General features: G+C 34.4%; 1 protein-coding gene across 1 annotated transcript in view; it reads right to left on the bottom strand.

Moving 5' to 3' along the window:
- Positions 1 to 16,325, bottom strand: part of LOC126705260 (protein HIGH CHLOROPHYLL FLUORESCENCE PHENOTYPE 244, chloroplastic-like) — an 80,310-nt gene that overhangs the window by 63,290 nt on the left and 695 nt on the right. Inside the window, exons 2-7 of the mRNA XM_050404153.1 lie at positions 16,305 to 16,322; positions 16,112 to 16,210; positions 15,314 to 15,499; positions 14,711 to 14,803; positions 14,518 to 14,613; positions 13,933 to 14,073 (exon numbers count right to left, since the gene is read on the bottom strand). Coding sequence (XP_050260110.1) covers positions 13,933 to 14,073; positions 14,518 to 14,613; positions 14,711 to 14,803; positions 15,314 to 15,499; positions 16,112 to 16,210; positions 16,305 to 16,322 — 633 coding nt within the window. The remainder of the gene's footprint in view (positions 1 to 13,932; positions 14,074 to 14,517; positions 14,614 to 14,710; positions 14,804 to 15,313; positions 15,500 to 16,111; positions 16,211 to 16,304; positions 16,323 to 16,325) is intronic.

Raw genomic sequence — 16,325 nt, 5'->3', positions numbered from 1 at the left:
GCTCCAAGGCAATTATTTCTTTTTGTTAAATGGGTAAGATTAATTCCTTTTCTCGTTTCCCTTGTTAATTTCATTTTCTAAGTCAATTTGATTTGTGGGTTTTTTTTTTTTTTTTTTTTTTTTTTGGAGTTTAGGCATGTTTGAAATTTTACTATTGATGTGTATGCACGTTGTGACTTGGGGTTGGATCATGAATAAAATTGCAGTATATTCTTTGATATTTGTGATTTAGTCTGCACTTTTTTTTTTCTAACTGATTGACGAATGCAAGCTTCACTTTTTTATATGAGTACAGAATATTCTTAGTTGTTTCTTATACACACCAGTATAATGCAGATGAGTTATAATAATGTACATTAGGTATTACACTTTTTCCTTTGCTTTTGCAACCCAGTTTTGGTATCTTGCCGACCCATAGGTGTTTTTCTTTTCCTCTCTCTTTGTGGCTGTGCAATTCATTTAGGACTTGTATGAAATTTTGTGTTTTAGGGTCTATTTGGATAGAATTTATTTTGCTGAAATTGAAAACTGAAAATACTATAATAAAATAATTTTTAAATATAAGAATAGTACCGTAGGATCCATTTTTAATAAAAAAATTGATGAAAAGTGAGATTTGTGGGTTAAAACTTAAAATAGTCAAAAGTTGCGGTTACTGCTTATAAATAGTGCATGAACAGTAACCGTTGTCCCCTGAAATGAGTGCTGCAGCAAAAAAAAAAAAAAAAGAAGTTGAAAACGCAGGAAACGCAACACGTATCCAAACCTCCTCTTAGTGTCTTTGTCAGTTAAAGTGTAATTTAATACTTTTCCTCTTTCTTTTGAAAATATAAACTGTCAGATTATTTTATGCAAATATATTTGTATAGCTCAGAAAAGTTTATTTTAAAATAAACCTATGTATGTCAATACCACATCTCAATAGTGGTGGACCCTTTGTGTTTGTTAGTTTGTGTTTGTTAGTGAGTTAATGCTACAGAAGGAGAAGGACCACATATTGTTTATTGTTTAAATTCTATTATGTTCATGCATAGTATTAGATAGAATTCCTTGCTTGTCAAACAATTCAGCCATTTGTCAAACAATTCATTGTTTAAATTGTAGAATAACTTTTTTTAAAAAAAATAATTCAGCCATTTGCAATGTCACTTTTTAATAGTAAATTCCTTGCTCTTGTTGTAGGGATGGACGACTTTGACTTCACAATTGCTCTTTACTAGGAAGATTAGGAATAATCCATATAGATACGAAGGAGGGGAGGTAAAGATATACGAAGACAATAATTCCGATGAAATGTCACTTGTTGAGATATGGAATAAGGCCAAAAATTTTGGGTATGGTGAAAATGATGTATTTATGTACAGAGTGCCTACTATGCCATTTGTAGGTGGTTTAAAACCTTTGGAGAATAATGTTAATGTAATGAACATGGTGAAGTGTATTAGAGGTTATAATGAAGTGGAAGTGTATGTTATGTTCTTAGATAATTATGAGAGTGCTATTGGTAATGAGGGAGATGGGGGAGGTGGTGATAATGAGGAGGGTAATTTTGACAAGGGAGATAAAGTAGATGGGGCTGTTAGTGAAGAGGATAGTGCTCATAGGGTTCATTTTGGATGCAGTGAAAGTGATGACGATGATATGTTCGCACAGTATATTAGTAGTGATGAAATAGCCTCCAAGGTAAAAGGCTTACCTGATAAGACCTTGTGTCTTAGAAAAGATAAGCAGGTGAAACTCAAAGAGGGGAGAAAGGGAAAGACTAGTGCATGTGGGGTTAGTCCTAGTAGGGTTGATGGTAGTGGGGTTGATCCTAGTGGTGTTGGTCAGAGTGAGGCTGGTGCAAGTGGTGTTGGTCCTACTAGGATTGATGCAAGAGGTGTTGATCCTACATGGGTTGATGCAAGTGGGGTTAATCCTAGAGCAAGTGCGCTTGTTGCATTTGGAGCTGAAAGAGATGAAGATAAGTGGGAGTCAGAGATGTCTGCAAGTCTAGTTAGTTCATCTGATGATGAAACTAGGCATAGGTATCCTCAATACCATCCACCAGAATCCTTCTCTGAGGTGCACTTTGAACTTGAGATGCAGTTTACCACCAAAAAGGATGTCATAGATGTTATCAAACTCTACTCTATTTTCAAAGGGGTTCCAATAAAGTTTAAAAAGAATGACAAAGTAAGGGTAAGAGTAAAATGCACAGATAGATGTCCTTTTGAGTTGTATTGTGGAAAGATGAAAAATGAAGATACTTTGATAGTGAAGAAATTGAATCCAGAACATAATTGTGGGAGGCGATTGAGGAATAGATTTGCATCTTCAAATTGGCTTGGGAAGTATCTGGTGGATGATGTGAGGAATGACCCAAACGTGAAGATATTCGTTATTAAATATTGAGTTGTAAATAAGTTTAAGGTTCATATTAGTAGGTATCAAGCATCTAGAGCAAAAGGTATGGCTAAAGAATTAGTGCATGGAACTTTTACAAAACAATATGCTTAGTTGGGGGATTACTGTGAAAAATTGTTGAGAAGCAACCCTAGGTCTACTACACTAATCTCTATCAATAGACCTCAACCACACTTGCAACCAAAATTTGAGAGATTATATGTATGTTTGGATGCTTGTAAGAGAGGGTTTTTAGCTGCTTGTAGGCCTTTTATTGGTGTTGATGGATGTCATTTGAAGGGTGAGTATCCAGGACAGATATTGACAGCAGTTGGCAAGGATGACAATAATGGTGTTAACCCAATTGCATTTTCCATGGTTGAGGCAGAAACAAAGGACTCGTGGACATGGTTCATGAAAAGGTTGCTTGATGATATTGGAAGTTTAAGGGATGAAGGGTGGACCTTCATGTCTAACCAGTAGGTAAATTGAACTTTCATTTTATTTTATTCTTTAAATTTGGATGATGGAACAGACCTCACGTAGCTAAACCAAGATTAAAAAAAAAAATCCATAAAAATTTTAAAATAAAATAAATACTAAAAGAAAAGAAAAATAAGAGGACTATGACGACCAATAGTAAAACTAGGAAAAAAAAAAAAAAAACAACAACAACCCTTGAGCATTTGTTTTGACTTTAATCTATCTAAATCCATTGGAGCATTGACAACGTTGTTGTTGTTAAATTCACCAAGTCCGAATCTTATGGTCACCAAACTATGATACAAATTATCCCAAAAACTTTGGATCTAAATCTTACATGGACCTAAATTGAGGTGAGATACCATAGGAAAAAGTGTAATACCTGAGATGGGAGGAGGGAGGCAGGTCAATGGTTGTGCGAGGGGAGGATGGAGGTGGGTCAATGGTTGTGCGAGAGAAGTAGGGACGTGGGTCAGTGGCTATCGACGACGGCGATTAGGGCTTGGGCTGTCGCCGACGGCAGCTAGGGCTTGGGTCTCCACCGGTGGCGAGTCAGAGGGAGGCGGCATTACGAGCATCAATCTCTCTTTCCCCTTTCTCTCTCTCTCTGGCGTCGTTGTGCATTTGTGTGAAACCAAAATTAGATAATAAATGGGTTTAATTTGTAACCGGGTTACAATTTAAAATTTGATTTCAACCAGGTCACTAAAATCTTATATGGAAATTAGTTATTGTAATTTTTTAATTTAAAAAATGTCATGTCATTTAAAAAAATGCCTAGTCATTGTTCCGTTAGTTACGTAAGTAACATCACTAACGGTAGTTAATAAAAATATTAATACAACTCATTTTTTAAACTTGAGGAACCAATTACACATATAAGGTAAACTTAAGGGACCAATATTATAGTTTCGCCAACATGATTGGTCTCATGCAAGTTACCGGTGGGTGGAGAAAGCATTCATTATGATTTTAAAGTGGGTATATAATTATATATCGAATATTATTTAACAATGCTCAAACATCATACAAGCAAGTTACAGATATAATGATAGCTATGCAATCATTTTTGTTAGGATATTTGTGTTAGCTATTGGCATTATTTCCATGTATTTAAAATTTTTTCCATTTGTAATTGTATTTTGTCAAAAGAGGATCAAGTAAGATAAAAGTGTACAAAGTGCTATAGCAAGATATTTGTTTGAGTGAAAATCCCTATTAGGTGAGTTCAACAGATTTTAAAAAGTTTTGCACAGAAACATTCGCCTAAAATTGGCTCGAGCGAATTTTCACTAGAGACAAAATTTTAGATTTTTTTTCTTTGTTGATCTTATATATATCCAATCAAGCCTCAATTATGACACATATATCTACAAAAATTAACCCTAATTAAAATTCAAACAGAAGTTTGAGACTTCCAAACTCCTTTTAGGGAGAAATTATTATAGCCTCTATATCTACACTTAGGAATTAGGATGCATAGACATTTCATTTGTGATGTCGTACCTGTGTCAGATTCATGTCATAACAATGTCCAATCAACTGTATCATGTTACAATTTTTCAAAAAAAAATTGTTATCACCATATTGTGCATGTACCCAAATCCATACTTGTGTTCATATATGTGCATCCTAGCCTACATCCTCTCTAAATTGACTTATCCTTTAGATAACCCAACCAAACACTCCTGATTCTCTTGAGCATATTGGATTGGTGTTAAAAACCACATAAGCACTCCCAAACCTTCAAGTGCACTGAAAGTTGAAAGTATCTAAGAGATTAGGTTTGGTAGTTGGTGTCTTGAATTGCGAATCCAAATGCTATTAAAGAGAAGCAACCAGTGCAGCCTATTGCTAACAGAAGCGGGGAGCTTGGAGACAAGATCATCTACATAAAACTAGAGGGTTTTGTAAGTTGTTTAATTTGTTTTGCTACTATGTCCGTAATAGTTTAGTTTGCCAGGTTAGCAGGGCCGACTGAATGGTAGAGCAAGAGATGCAGTCACCTAAGGCTTCAAGTAAAAAAAAAAAGGCTCTCAAATTTTAACCAATAAGGTTATTTATAATCAATAAATAAAATATTTATTTTTTTTACCCAATAAAAAAAATAAAAATGCAATGTCCACAATACTTTTCACAACATTTTTACAACTAATGAGTAGCAAGTTGTTCAGCCTGTTATTGATAGCAAAAAAATAATTATAGTAATATTTTAAGATAAAAAAAATATAAAAAAAAAAAAAAAAAAAAGCAACTTAAATCCTAGAATTTGATGTAAAAAATATTGTAAATGTTGCACTTCTAAAAAAAATAAGAATAAAAATAAGAGTTTAGTTAGCAAACTTTTACTAGTTCTCATCTAAGTATGCGTTTAGATACCGCTTATTTTGCTGAAAACTGAAAACTAAAAACAATAAAAAATAATAATTTTCAATTACTATTCACACAAAAATACTGTTCATTTGCCTTAATGCATTGTCCTATGAACAATGCAAGAGGCGTTGATCCTTAAAATAAAAAATAAAAATAAAAAGCCAAAAACGCAGACTCCTTGGACGCAGACGCCAATCCAAATAAAGTTTAAGTCTACCACTAACACCATTCTTTTAACAAGTATGAAAAATTTTGTCAAATTTTTTCTGTCTATAAAATTTCTAAAAAAAAAAAAAAAAAAAAAAATTCTACATTGTTCATGTTAATTAGTAGTAATTTTACATCTAAAATAAGATAATCAATTTTCGCCTTAAGTCCTCAAATGCATCAAGCCGCCCGTGGGTTAGGTCTTGAAGAGATTTTGCCGTTACGGATTTTTTTTCCGTAAACACATAATTGTTTGGGTGCAATAGTGGTTTGTTGTGATATATTATTTTATTCTTGTTAATTAAATTGTTATTGGTTAATCACTTTGACTTAATTTATCACTTTGACTTAATTTGTTGCTTCCTATTACCCCATCTCTGTTATTGGCTCATCACATCCTCCTATATCAAAAAGAATGATACTAAAGGTGCGGTTTGGATCTGCGTTTGCTGTGTACACATTTGCTGCAATGCGTGTTTCAGCTTTTTTTTTTTTTTTTTAGCTGCAAAGGTTGACTTTTCAACTATGAACAGTGCATCTATGCACTGTTCATAGACCCACAAATATCACTTTTTAACAACTTTTTCATTAAAAATAGGTGTCGTGAGTATGTTTGGACTGAACTTATTTTTGTTGAAACTGAAATCTGAAAACACTATAACAAAATAATTTTTAAATATATGAATAGTACTGGGTATCATTTTTAATATTTTTTTGGGATAATTACAGTAAACCCACCTGGGGTTAGGCCCGATTACACTGTGCCTACCCGTGGTTCAAAACTTATCACTTTACCCACCTGAGGTGCCTTCCGTTAGGGATCTGTTACCCACCTCTCCGTTTGCCGTTAGAAAAACACATTTTTAAAGAAAAACAAACATAACAAAGATTAAAAAGTTAGGACTTTTTATTGCTTAAGAACTTGTTTGAGAACAAAACACAGGAATAGCACAGATCAAATGCTATTCCTGATTAAAAGTGATATCATTGAGCATTTGTTTTTTTATTCTTGTTTTTTTTTTATAGATCTCTCCAACTTTTATTCAAACCAAACCAAACCCAAAAAAAAAAAAAAAAAAAAAAAATTCCAGAAAACACAAGCCAAATTCCAGAAAATCATATCTCGCCGGTGCGATCTCGCGAGCACAATCTCGCGACGCTTCGCGAGATTGCGCCGTCGATCGCGATCTCGATCCGGCGCGATCTCGCGAAGGCAAGATCGCGATCAACGTCGCGATCTCGCGACGGCGCGATCTCACGTTCGCGAGATCGCAACGTCGATCGCAATCTCATGTTCCGTCGCGAGATTGCGACGTTGATCGCGATCTCGCCTTCGCGAGATCGCGCCGGATCGAGATCGCGATCGACGGCGCGATCTCGCGACGGCGCAATCCCGCCGGCGCGAGATATGATTTTCTGGAATTTGGCTTGTGTTTTCTGGGATTTGGCTTGTGTTTTCTGGATTTTTTTTTTTTTTTTGGGTTTGGTTTGGTTTGAATAAAAGTTGGAGAGATCTATAAAAAAAAACAAGAATAAAAAACAAATTCTCAATGATATCACTTTTAATCAGGAATAGCATTTGATCTGTGCTATTCCTGTGTTTTGTTCTCAAACAAGTTCTTAAATAATAAAAAGTCCTAACTTTTTTATCTTTGTTATGTTTGTTTTTCTTTAAAAATGTGTTTTTCTAACGGCAAACGGAGAGGTGGGTAACGGATCCCTAACGGAAGGCACCTCAGGTGGGCAAAGTGATAAGTTTTGAACCACGGGTAGGTTTAGTGTAAACGGGCCTAACCTCAGGTGGGTTTACTGTAATTATCCCTTTTTTTTTTAATAAAGTAGTTATGGGTCTCTCGTGAACAGTATTGTTACAGTGTATAAACAGTTTGAATACTGTTTATGAACAATGGATTTTGTCTCCAAAAGGGGAAACAAGTGCACCAAAAAAAAAAAAATGGTTAGAAAACACAAACTTGTATATGCAGACGTCCCATCCAAACTGCGCCTAAGAAGATTTCCTTTTGTCCTTTATTATGAACGGCCAGCATTGACGACCTAATCATATGGGTCCTACATTGACGACCAAAGCAAAGGACTTTGAAATTATTAAACCATGCTATTTCTTGAGTTTCTGAGCGGAGTGGCCATCACGTTAAGGTCACAGAAGGATCATAAAACTGTCACATTACATGCAGACAGGGACGGTTGCCCATACTTTGAATATCCATATAAATATACATTTTAGTACATGGGTACTGATTTTAGTAATTTGGTTCCAAAAATTACATTTGTTCCCCTCCCTTATTGAAATCCGACCATCTAATGAACCATAAAAAGAAGAAGTTCAAGATTTTTGAGATTGGACCGAAATTGAATTGTGATGATATCATAATTAATTTAATAATTATTTAAAAAATAAAAAAAATATATATTAAATTAGTAAAATTTGAAATTTTAACTAAAATAAGGATAAATACTTTTAGGATTTTACTAATGTACATTCATTTTTATTTTTGAAAAAAAATTTCTCAAAAATTAAAAAAGTAATGACAGCTGTAGGGACACGATTTTCTTAACGGCCCAATAATGATGCTGGGCTCGAACATGAAAGATCCCTCACAATATGATTTGTAGAGAGTGGGCTTGAAAGGCTTGCCTTTGATCACGGGGTGATGGTCCGGTCCTGTTTTTAGAGAAATTCATGTGGAAGATAAGAGTTGGATTTGAACATTTAGGCCCTATATCATTACATCCTGAGGGGTTGGACTCCTCGGACTTAGTCCGAGGATCATTAAGATCTTCCTCCGGTTATCCGGCGGTAATTTTTGTGGTATGCATACATCTTTAAGTGATTTTCACCCATGGAGTCTTTTTCCTTGAGGTGGGATGGGAATCCCTGGTTTCTTGTCCATTCTTCCCCCCCTTTACCCAGATTACTTACTTTCTCTTTTATACTAGCCTACGTTCGCTGTCCTTCGTCCACGTGTAGGGTCAACTTTTACAAGACTGATATTTATCCCGTCAGTCTAATCCCAGAATTGTTGGGGATGGTTGATAAAGCCGAAGAATCCGGCTCTGCTGGATGCTGAGTTTTATCTGGGAAGGATAATGAGGGCAGCTTTCCCGAGATATTTTAGATCTCCTTTCCAGTCTGGTCCTATACCGTTTTTGCCCCTCTTTTTTGGTGGAATTTTGGGTCTACCGAGGACCGAACTGTCCTCGGCAACATCTCCGGGCCATTTGGGCTTTATGTTATTGAGCTTGGGCCGTAGCTGTCTTTGGCTTGGGCCCTTGGACTTCCCACGAGCAAATGGATCTGACCCATAAATTATTGGGCCCCACAACAGTATTTTCAATTCTCAAGAAAATGTCTTCAAAAATAGAAAACTTAATATGTGCCTTAAGGGCATACATTAACCGGACCCATAATTTTATATGTATATACACGTAACATTTTTGTTGGAGCTATTAAGTCATGACAAATCTCATTTGAGTACCCAATAATTTTTATTTTTAATTTTATGAGACCCATAAAATGGTTAAGATAAAAATTGGTCTGTCTGCCATAGCCAAGCCTATTTGACAACCCAATCAAAAAAAGTTTTATGCCCAAGCCCATTTAAATAATCAACCATTTATGAATTAATATATATATATATATATAGGGGAATCCTATTGAATGCCCGCCTTTTTTTTTTTTTTTTTTAACTGAAACAGCCAAACAGTAGAATCATTTTATTAAAAGAAAAAAGTAATATAAGTACAATAGGCTGATCAGCTAGCCTGTGCCCGTGGACAAGACATTCACCATTAAAATACAACTCAAAAAATCTAGCAAGGACGACCGCCTATTTAAAAATGGGTTAAATATAAGGATTTTATTAATGTGTATATTAAGGACACACATTAATTTCTATTTTTAAAAAAAAATTTCTTGAGAATTGAAAAAGTAATGACAGCTTTTTTAATTTTCGAGAAAATGTTTCCAAAAATAAAAAATTTAATATGTGCCCTAAAGACACACATTAACCGAACCCTAAATACAAAAGCTAGAAGTGATTGGCAGTAGGGATGGCAATTTTTCTCCGCCCCGCTTGACCCGCCCCTCCCCGTTTCGTCCCGTGCGGGTTTTCCCCACCCCGCAAAGGTGGTGGGGCGGGGATGAGGCGAGATTTTAGACCCGCATCACGGGGCGGGACAGGGATGGGTTTACACTTTTTAGACCCACCCCGCCCCTCCCCGCCCCTCTCCGCATTAATAAGGGTTAAATTGTAATTTTATAGTACCCTAAAACTCTACTATTTAAACAAAAATATCATCAGCTTATTTTATTTTACCTAACGTGGCTCTACCTCTTTTTTCTCTCTAGCAAAATTGGAAATAAGGTACCAATTTTAACTTTTTTTTTGTCTTTATTAGAAACAAATTTATATACTATTGAATTGCTGATTTCATTCATGATTCATACGATCTTTCTCAACTTACTTTTCATCATGAACATAATATAATTTTTTTTAATGAGGTACGGGTCTATGGCTCTAAATATGTGTCTGTGTCATTGTTTTTGTAATTTTGTGTGGACATTTGGCTGCTTAACAACACTGCTTCTTTATGCTTGTTAAAATCCATATCTATTTTACAAGCTGGGTTTTTGTTTTTTAATTTTTGGAGAACAAGATGATGAGGGTCAGGGATATTGTCTTGTTAAACATTTAGATAATATTATTTAGTTTTTGCTAAAAATTAGTTTGATTTGATAGGATAAATTTATTTATAATTTCAAGTATATTTTTATTATTGAAATATGTCATTTTATTTGAAAAAATGGTAATAAGTGTAGGGAAAATTAACAAGAAATAAAGTTTTACGGTGTAGGGTGGGGCTTCGCGGGGCCTTAAGGGGCGGGGATGGGGCAAGAAATTTTCCACGTCATGCGGGACGGGGCGGGGATGGGGCAAGAAAAATCCATGCGGGGCGGGGGTGAAGATCTCATCCTTCGGCCCCGCCCCGCCCCATTGCCATCCCTAATTGACAGTAAAGCATTGGTGGTTGACGGTAAAGCAAATATTAGTGGCTGAGTTGAAGCAGCAAAAAAGGTGACTCCGTTTACCAAAAAAGAAGACTCTAGCGGGAAAAATGCAGAAACAGTATCGTCAAAAACAGAGGGAGAGAGAAGAAAGAGTGCGAGCAAGACAGAGAAGAAGAACAAGAAGATGGGGTGCGATCTCAAGTCTGATAGCGTCTCACGGTGGTTGAAGTTTCAGCCTTCAACAACGGCGGTATGCCTGTAAGTACCAAAAAATTTTCAGAAATAAACCTTTAACGGTCTATCCTATAAGAACCGTTTACGGTTTTGAAACTCGGAAGGTTCAACCGCGATTGGCACGGTTCACTGACTTTATTGCATAGGCTGGTTCTTGGAGTTTAAAGAACCCTCTTGATGAAAGATTTCCGGTTAACCCGGTCGGACCGTACAGTCCGGTCCAGGTTTAACAACCTTGCTTTTGTCCCTCTTAAAGGTTATAAAAAAAATTTATGGATCTATTCAAATTAGCAAGCCCTCAAAAATCAGCCAACAACAAATTCACCAATAATAAAGCTAAAGAAAATTTAGCACAATCATGAATCAACCAATTTTTACCAAAAAAGAAAATCCAGTCCTTAAAAAAATTTGAATCAAAACTAATCTATGAACTAAAATCTTTGGTCAATCCATCAAATTCCAACTATGAATGTTATTAAAACTAGCATCTGCAACGAAATAGAAGATGAGTTTTTAACGGACATTTTGATTTTATTCATTAAAAGGAACATCGTTATCACATTAAACATGGAGTCAATCATAAATGATTTCCAAGATTTAAAATTAAAAAATTAAAAATTAAAAATTTAAAAAAAAAAAAAAAAAAAAAAAATACATCAAGTTTCTTTTTCAGAAATGACTACATGTTTTTATATATATCCGATGTGTTAATATGTTCAATTGTTTTAGCATGTGCTACATTAGTAACAATGCTACTTTTAAAAAAAAAAAATCCTTTCTTTTTCTCTTCTCTCCCCTCTTGTATGTTATGTCTCTGTCTCCTAGGACTGTAAATGAACCAAGTCATTTATGAACAACTCCAGTTCAACTTGATAAAAAACTCGTTCGTATTTGTTTATTTATAAATAAGCCAAACTTTTGGCTTGTTTAATAAACAACCCAAGCCCAAGCAAAAAAAACTGTTCATGAACAAGCTCATGAGCTATAAGGCTTGATACAAAACAATTCAAGTATAGAATTATTTAAGTTTATATGTGTTTGCTAAATAAATTCATTACATATATATTAATAATGATATGACCAATATGGGAGCATTACCCATTATCTTAATTTTTCCCTTCTCTCTAAACTAATCAAGCATTGTTTAGATTTTAGTTTACATTTAAAAAAATAAAAAATAAAAAATTTTAAGTCGGCCATGTATGACCTTTTCCCATCAATAATCTAATATAAAGTTATAAAACATGTTACTATTTTCCTGTTCATAATAGTTACAAACAAGCATTTTTCTAGTTCTTCACCATCTAATGTGAATGTAAAAATTGTATTTTAAAAACTTGTTCAAATTGTAGACAAGGAAGGATGAATGAATAGATTTAATTATGTAAAATTTAAATTTGAATAATGATTAATCATAATTCATAAGTGTGACTAAAAGCATGATAAAATGAGTATACTATTTTTTTTTTTACTTGATTTTGGAAATTTAAGCATTTTATAATGTAATTTTTTTAGATTTCAAGCTCAAAAACTTGACCTGAGCTCAAGTTTGTGCTTGATATTAAACTCGAGCTTGGCTTGACTAACTAATCAAGCCAAGCCAAGCCAAGCCTAAGCTTTTTGGCTTTCTCACAAGCTTAAGCTCAAACATTGTTTTAGGCTTGTCACAAGCTAGAGCCAAGCTTGAGCTTTTAATTTTTACTGGCGAGCCAAGTTTGAATATGTACAACTCGACAAAGTTCTACTCGTTTACAACCCTATGTCTCTCTCCACTGCAACTAGCTGGCTACTAAAAATGTATAATGTAATAAATGTATTGTCAAATATTATGCTAAAGTAGCAAAAGTAAGTTTTTGGTGTGTCAATGCTAGCACTCTAACTAATTAACACAATTATATTAAAGATTTGGATTGATAAAAGATTCATAAATATTATACATACTAAAATACTCTTTTTTTTTAAATGTAATATAGAACTCATGAATAAGAGGAAAAAATAGAAAATTTATGCTATTCCAAACCAATGAAAGCAATAAAAATTTTCATGACTTTACGGTTATATCGTATTTTGTACTAAATAATTTGTTTTTATTAGTTTCAAGTTTCAAGTTTCAAGTCAACTATATTTCGGTAGTTTCTTTTTTTTTTTTTTTTTTTTTTTTTGAGAAGAATATTTCATTAGTTTCTAATAATTATTAATCGTAAAAAAGAGGGTTTTTGATGTTCAACTTACAGCAAGTGGAGATTTTATTAGGCTATTAAGTTAAGGTTGGCTATTCAGCCCCCCAAAAAAGAAAAAAGTTAGGGTTGTCTAGCTGAGTCCTGTTAGATCATATGTTGATTTGAGCTTAACTTTGTCCAACATCCAACACACTCACATAACTTCATTTGGAAGCCAACTTCAAACTTCAAACATTTGGAAACACAAACTTTGAAGGCAGGCCCATACAAAAAAAAATTCCTGGGTTAAATCAGCCCAATCCCATGAAAATAGGGATGCATAAAGTCAAGGAGTTATTTCTAATTTTCTATGAGAAACGCTAATGATTATTTCATTGAGCTTGTATGGAATAAGTGACCTACTTTATAACTTTTAAGTGTAGGGTTGCTATTGGTTTAAATTATTAGTGATTGGAAGACAGGAAACAAAAGAGGGGGGGAGGTAAAGGGATCCAAATGAATAGCATTCCTCTTTGATGACTGTTATCAGGTATCAAACTTGTTGATACATTCATGGTTACATTTACAGTTACAAAATGGACTTCATTCAGAAGTAGATGTCAGTTTGCTTTGACTGTGCTTTGAGATCTTTCAATTTCTTCAATATGTTTGTGAAATAATCTTGCAAATATTTCTCTAGGGTAACTACATCTTTCACATCCACACCAAGAAGTTTATATGTCTCATTCATTGGAACAGAGAAAACAATGTTGTAAGCACCTACAAAATACAAATGCACCCAATAAGGACATTAGTCATCTCAATTATGTATACTTGAGCCATTAACAAAAGAAATGCTCCTTCTAATCAAGATGTTGCAATGTGTCTATGATCAAGCGCTGTATAGCGGTTGAGAAAATAACTTCTTAGCATATTATATGCCATCCCTTCTTCAGCTATGCCATTCTCTTCCATTTATTTCCTCATTTATTCGGTTCTTAAATTACACAGGAAGCATATTATTATTTTAATGGGAATAAACAGGAATGAATAATTTATTACCTCTGCAAATGTCAATCTGTCAGCAACATCATTTGTCCACTCAAAAAACCGAGTCACCTGGCCAGTCAATCTCAACACAGAGACTGGGACAATAGTAACATTTGCATCTTGCCCTGCAAGCCTCTCGCACAGTGTTATCACCTAAAACAAGAACGCACTTTTTAATGTACAATAAGAAAGAGACTGTATATTCACTTTTATCCAAAGCCATTGATCATTTACTCTCTCTCTCTCTCTCTCTCTCTCTCTCTCTCTCACACACACACACACACACACACACACACACACACATAGAGGAGGCCACATAGTATAGGACTTACCCTTCAACACAGGGTGCATAAAAGTACTGTTGTTACCAAAAGTTAAACGGTTACAAACAATTTGTTTAAAAAGAAATGAAAAGCTAGCCACTCATAAATATATTCTGTTTTGAGGTTCTTTTAGTTGCCATTTCCCTCCCTATGCTGTCTAACAATTAATCAGTTCACCAAGAGTCAAAACTACGAACGGTAGGAAGAAACAAGGTTAGGGTAATGCTAGGAAAATGATTTTGGTATTTTAAAAAGTAAAAATAATCTTCTTCACCTCTTGGGTTGTCCATGCACGAGGACCAGCAAATGTGAGAAGCTTCCCATTAATTTCCTCATTGCGTAAAGCTATAAATGTCAAGCGAGCTATATCCTAATATGCAATGAGAATGTCATTAGAAACTGTCGAGATATTCTACTTGCAAATAGAATATTTGGGTGTCCATGTAAGCAATTTAGGCAATACTTACCTGGGTGTCCATGTAAGCAATTCTTGTTGCAGCATCCGTTCCCCATACAAAATTCTCCTCTAGTATAGGCACCGCATACTGCCCAATGAGGCCCTGGAAAATTGGTATGAAGCATTTTCACTTGGTTTCTAATATGAAACAAAAGATTTGAAGCCATACAAAAAAAAAAAACTTAGAAGCAGGAAAGAATCATCCACACACAATCATATATAATAACCAACTGTTTCACACAATCATCTCCCTGGTTCAAGTCATTTTAGCGCATGAACATTTCTATGGCATTGTATTTGTATACATACTTGATAGATAATATTATAAAAATGTCAGCCTAATTTTCTCCATGAAACTATTAGCATACTCAATATATACATCTCTTCAATTGGCAAACTTATCTCAAGGAAGCTACAGTTTCGTTTGACATAAATATTAATGATCAGTTTTTAAAAATTATATTTTTAAGGAGGAATGAAAGAGAATAAGGAAAAGGGAGGACTATTGTATGAGGACAATAACTAGAAGCACAGAGTTAAGTCAAAAATAAACTATGCCACAAATCATATTATAGAAGAGCATGTCCAAAATTTTCATTTAGATGATAATTACTTGCATGAAACCACATAACCGGATTATGACGTGACTTAGGCCTGAGTCCTGAAGAAACTTCTCAGTGCAGTCCATTAGTGGAACTTCAGGATGCTTGTCACAGTTGTGGATGAAAAAGAAAATATACTTCTGGATTCCCATTGCTTTTGCACAATGTATAAGAGCAACTTTTCCTTCCCAGTCTACCTAAACAGAAAAAAAAAAAAAAAAAAAAAAAAAAAAAAAAGGATTAGATATGGCCAAAAAATCCATCATACAGCACTGTTTGCAACACATGAAAACTTCTCAGACGTCAGAGGATATGACTTTCTTTTTTATATTCAGGGACAATTTATTGAAAGGAAATCATCACACACTTGTTCCCCTATTTGTCTGTTATTCTTCAAAGATGCTAGAACCCACTGGACAAATTTAAGGGAACCTTTTACTCCAGAAGTTGTTGATTAATTTGAAAATGGAACTAATTGAACAATAGCATTGTAGACTTTGAAATGATAAAAATAAGCATGAACAAAGAAGGAAACAAATAAAATGTAATAAGCCAAAGGAAGCAAAAGAAATGTATCTTCACAGCTAAGCTGGAAACCAGTACAAACACATTCTAAGTTAAGCAGCACATGAAAGGATTGTAAGAAGAATGACAGACATCTCCAACCCCTTCCTACCTCACCAGTTAAAAGGATGCATCAATTTATAGTATAAAAGTCTAGGCTGATTTGATTGTTATAAGAAACATAATGAGAGAAACAAATCATTCATCAAAAAAGGAATGAAATCAATTTTCAACACAAAACTTACCTTCCGAATGGGCTCTTCTGGTTGTCCTGTGGCACAATCAATTATTGTATGAATACCAACCAATGTTGCAGGTATGGTCTCTGGTTTGCTAAGGTCTGCCTGCTCAATAAATATTTAAAATCAGTCCTTGAACTTCATCAGAGTAAAGTTAGACACTTAGCAACATACAACCAACCCAGATGCTACTACAAACCTTTTCCAAGTGAAAATTCTC

This window comes from Quercus robur, chromosome 11, assembly GCF_932294415.1.
Source record: "Quercus robur chromosome 11, dhQueRobu3.1, whole genome shotgun sequence".
In the NCBI taxonomy this organism is placed as follows: Eukaryota; Viridiplantae; Streptophyta; class Magnoliopsida; order Fagales; family Fagaceae; genus Quercus; species Quercus robur.
Note: the sequence above shows the minus strand (reverse complement) of the source record. Positions and strands in the feature narration are given on the sequence as shown.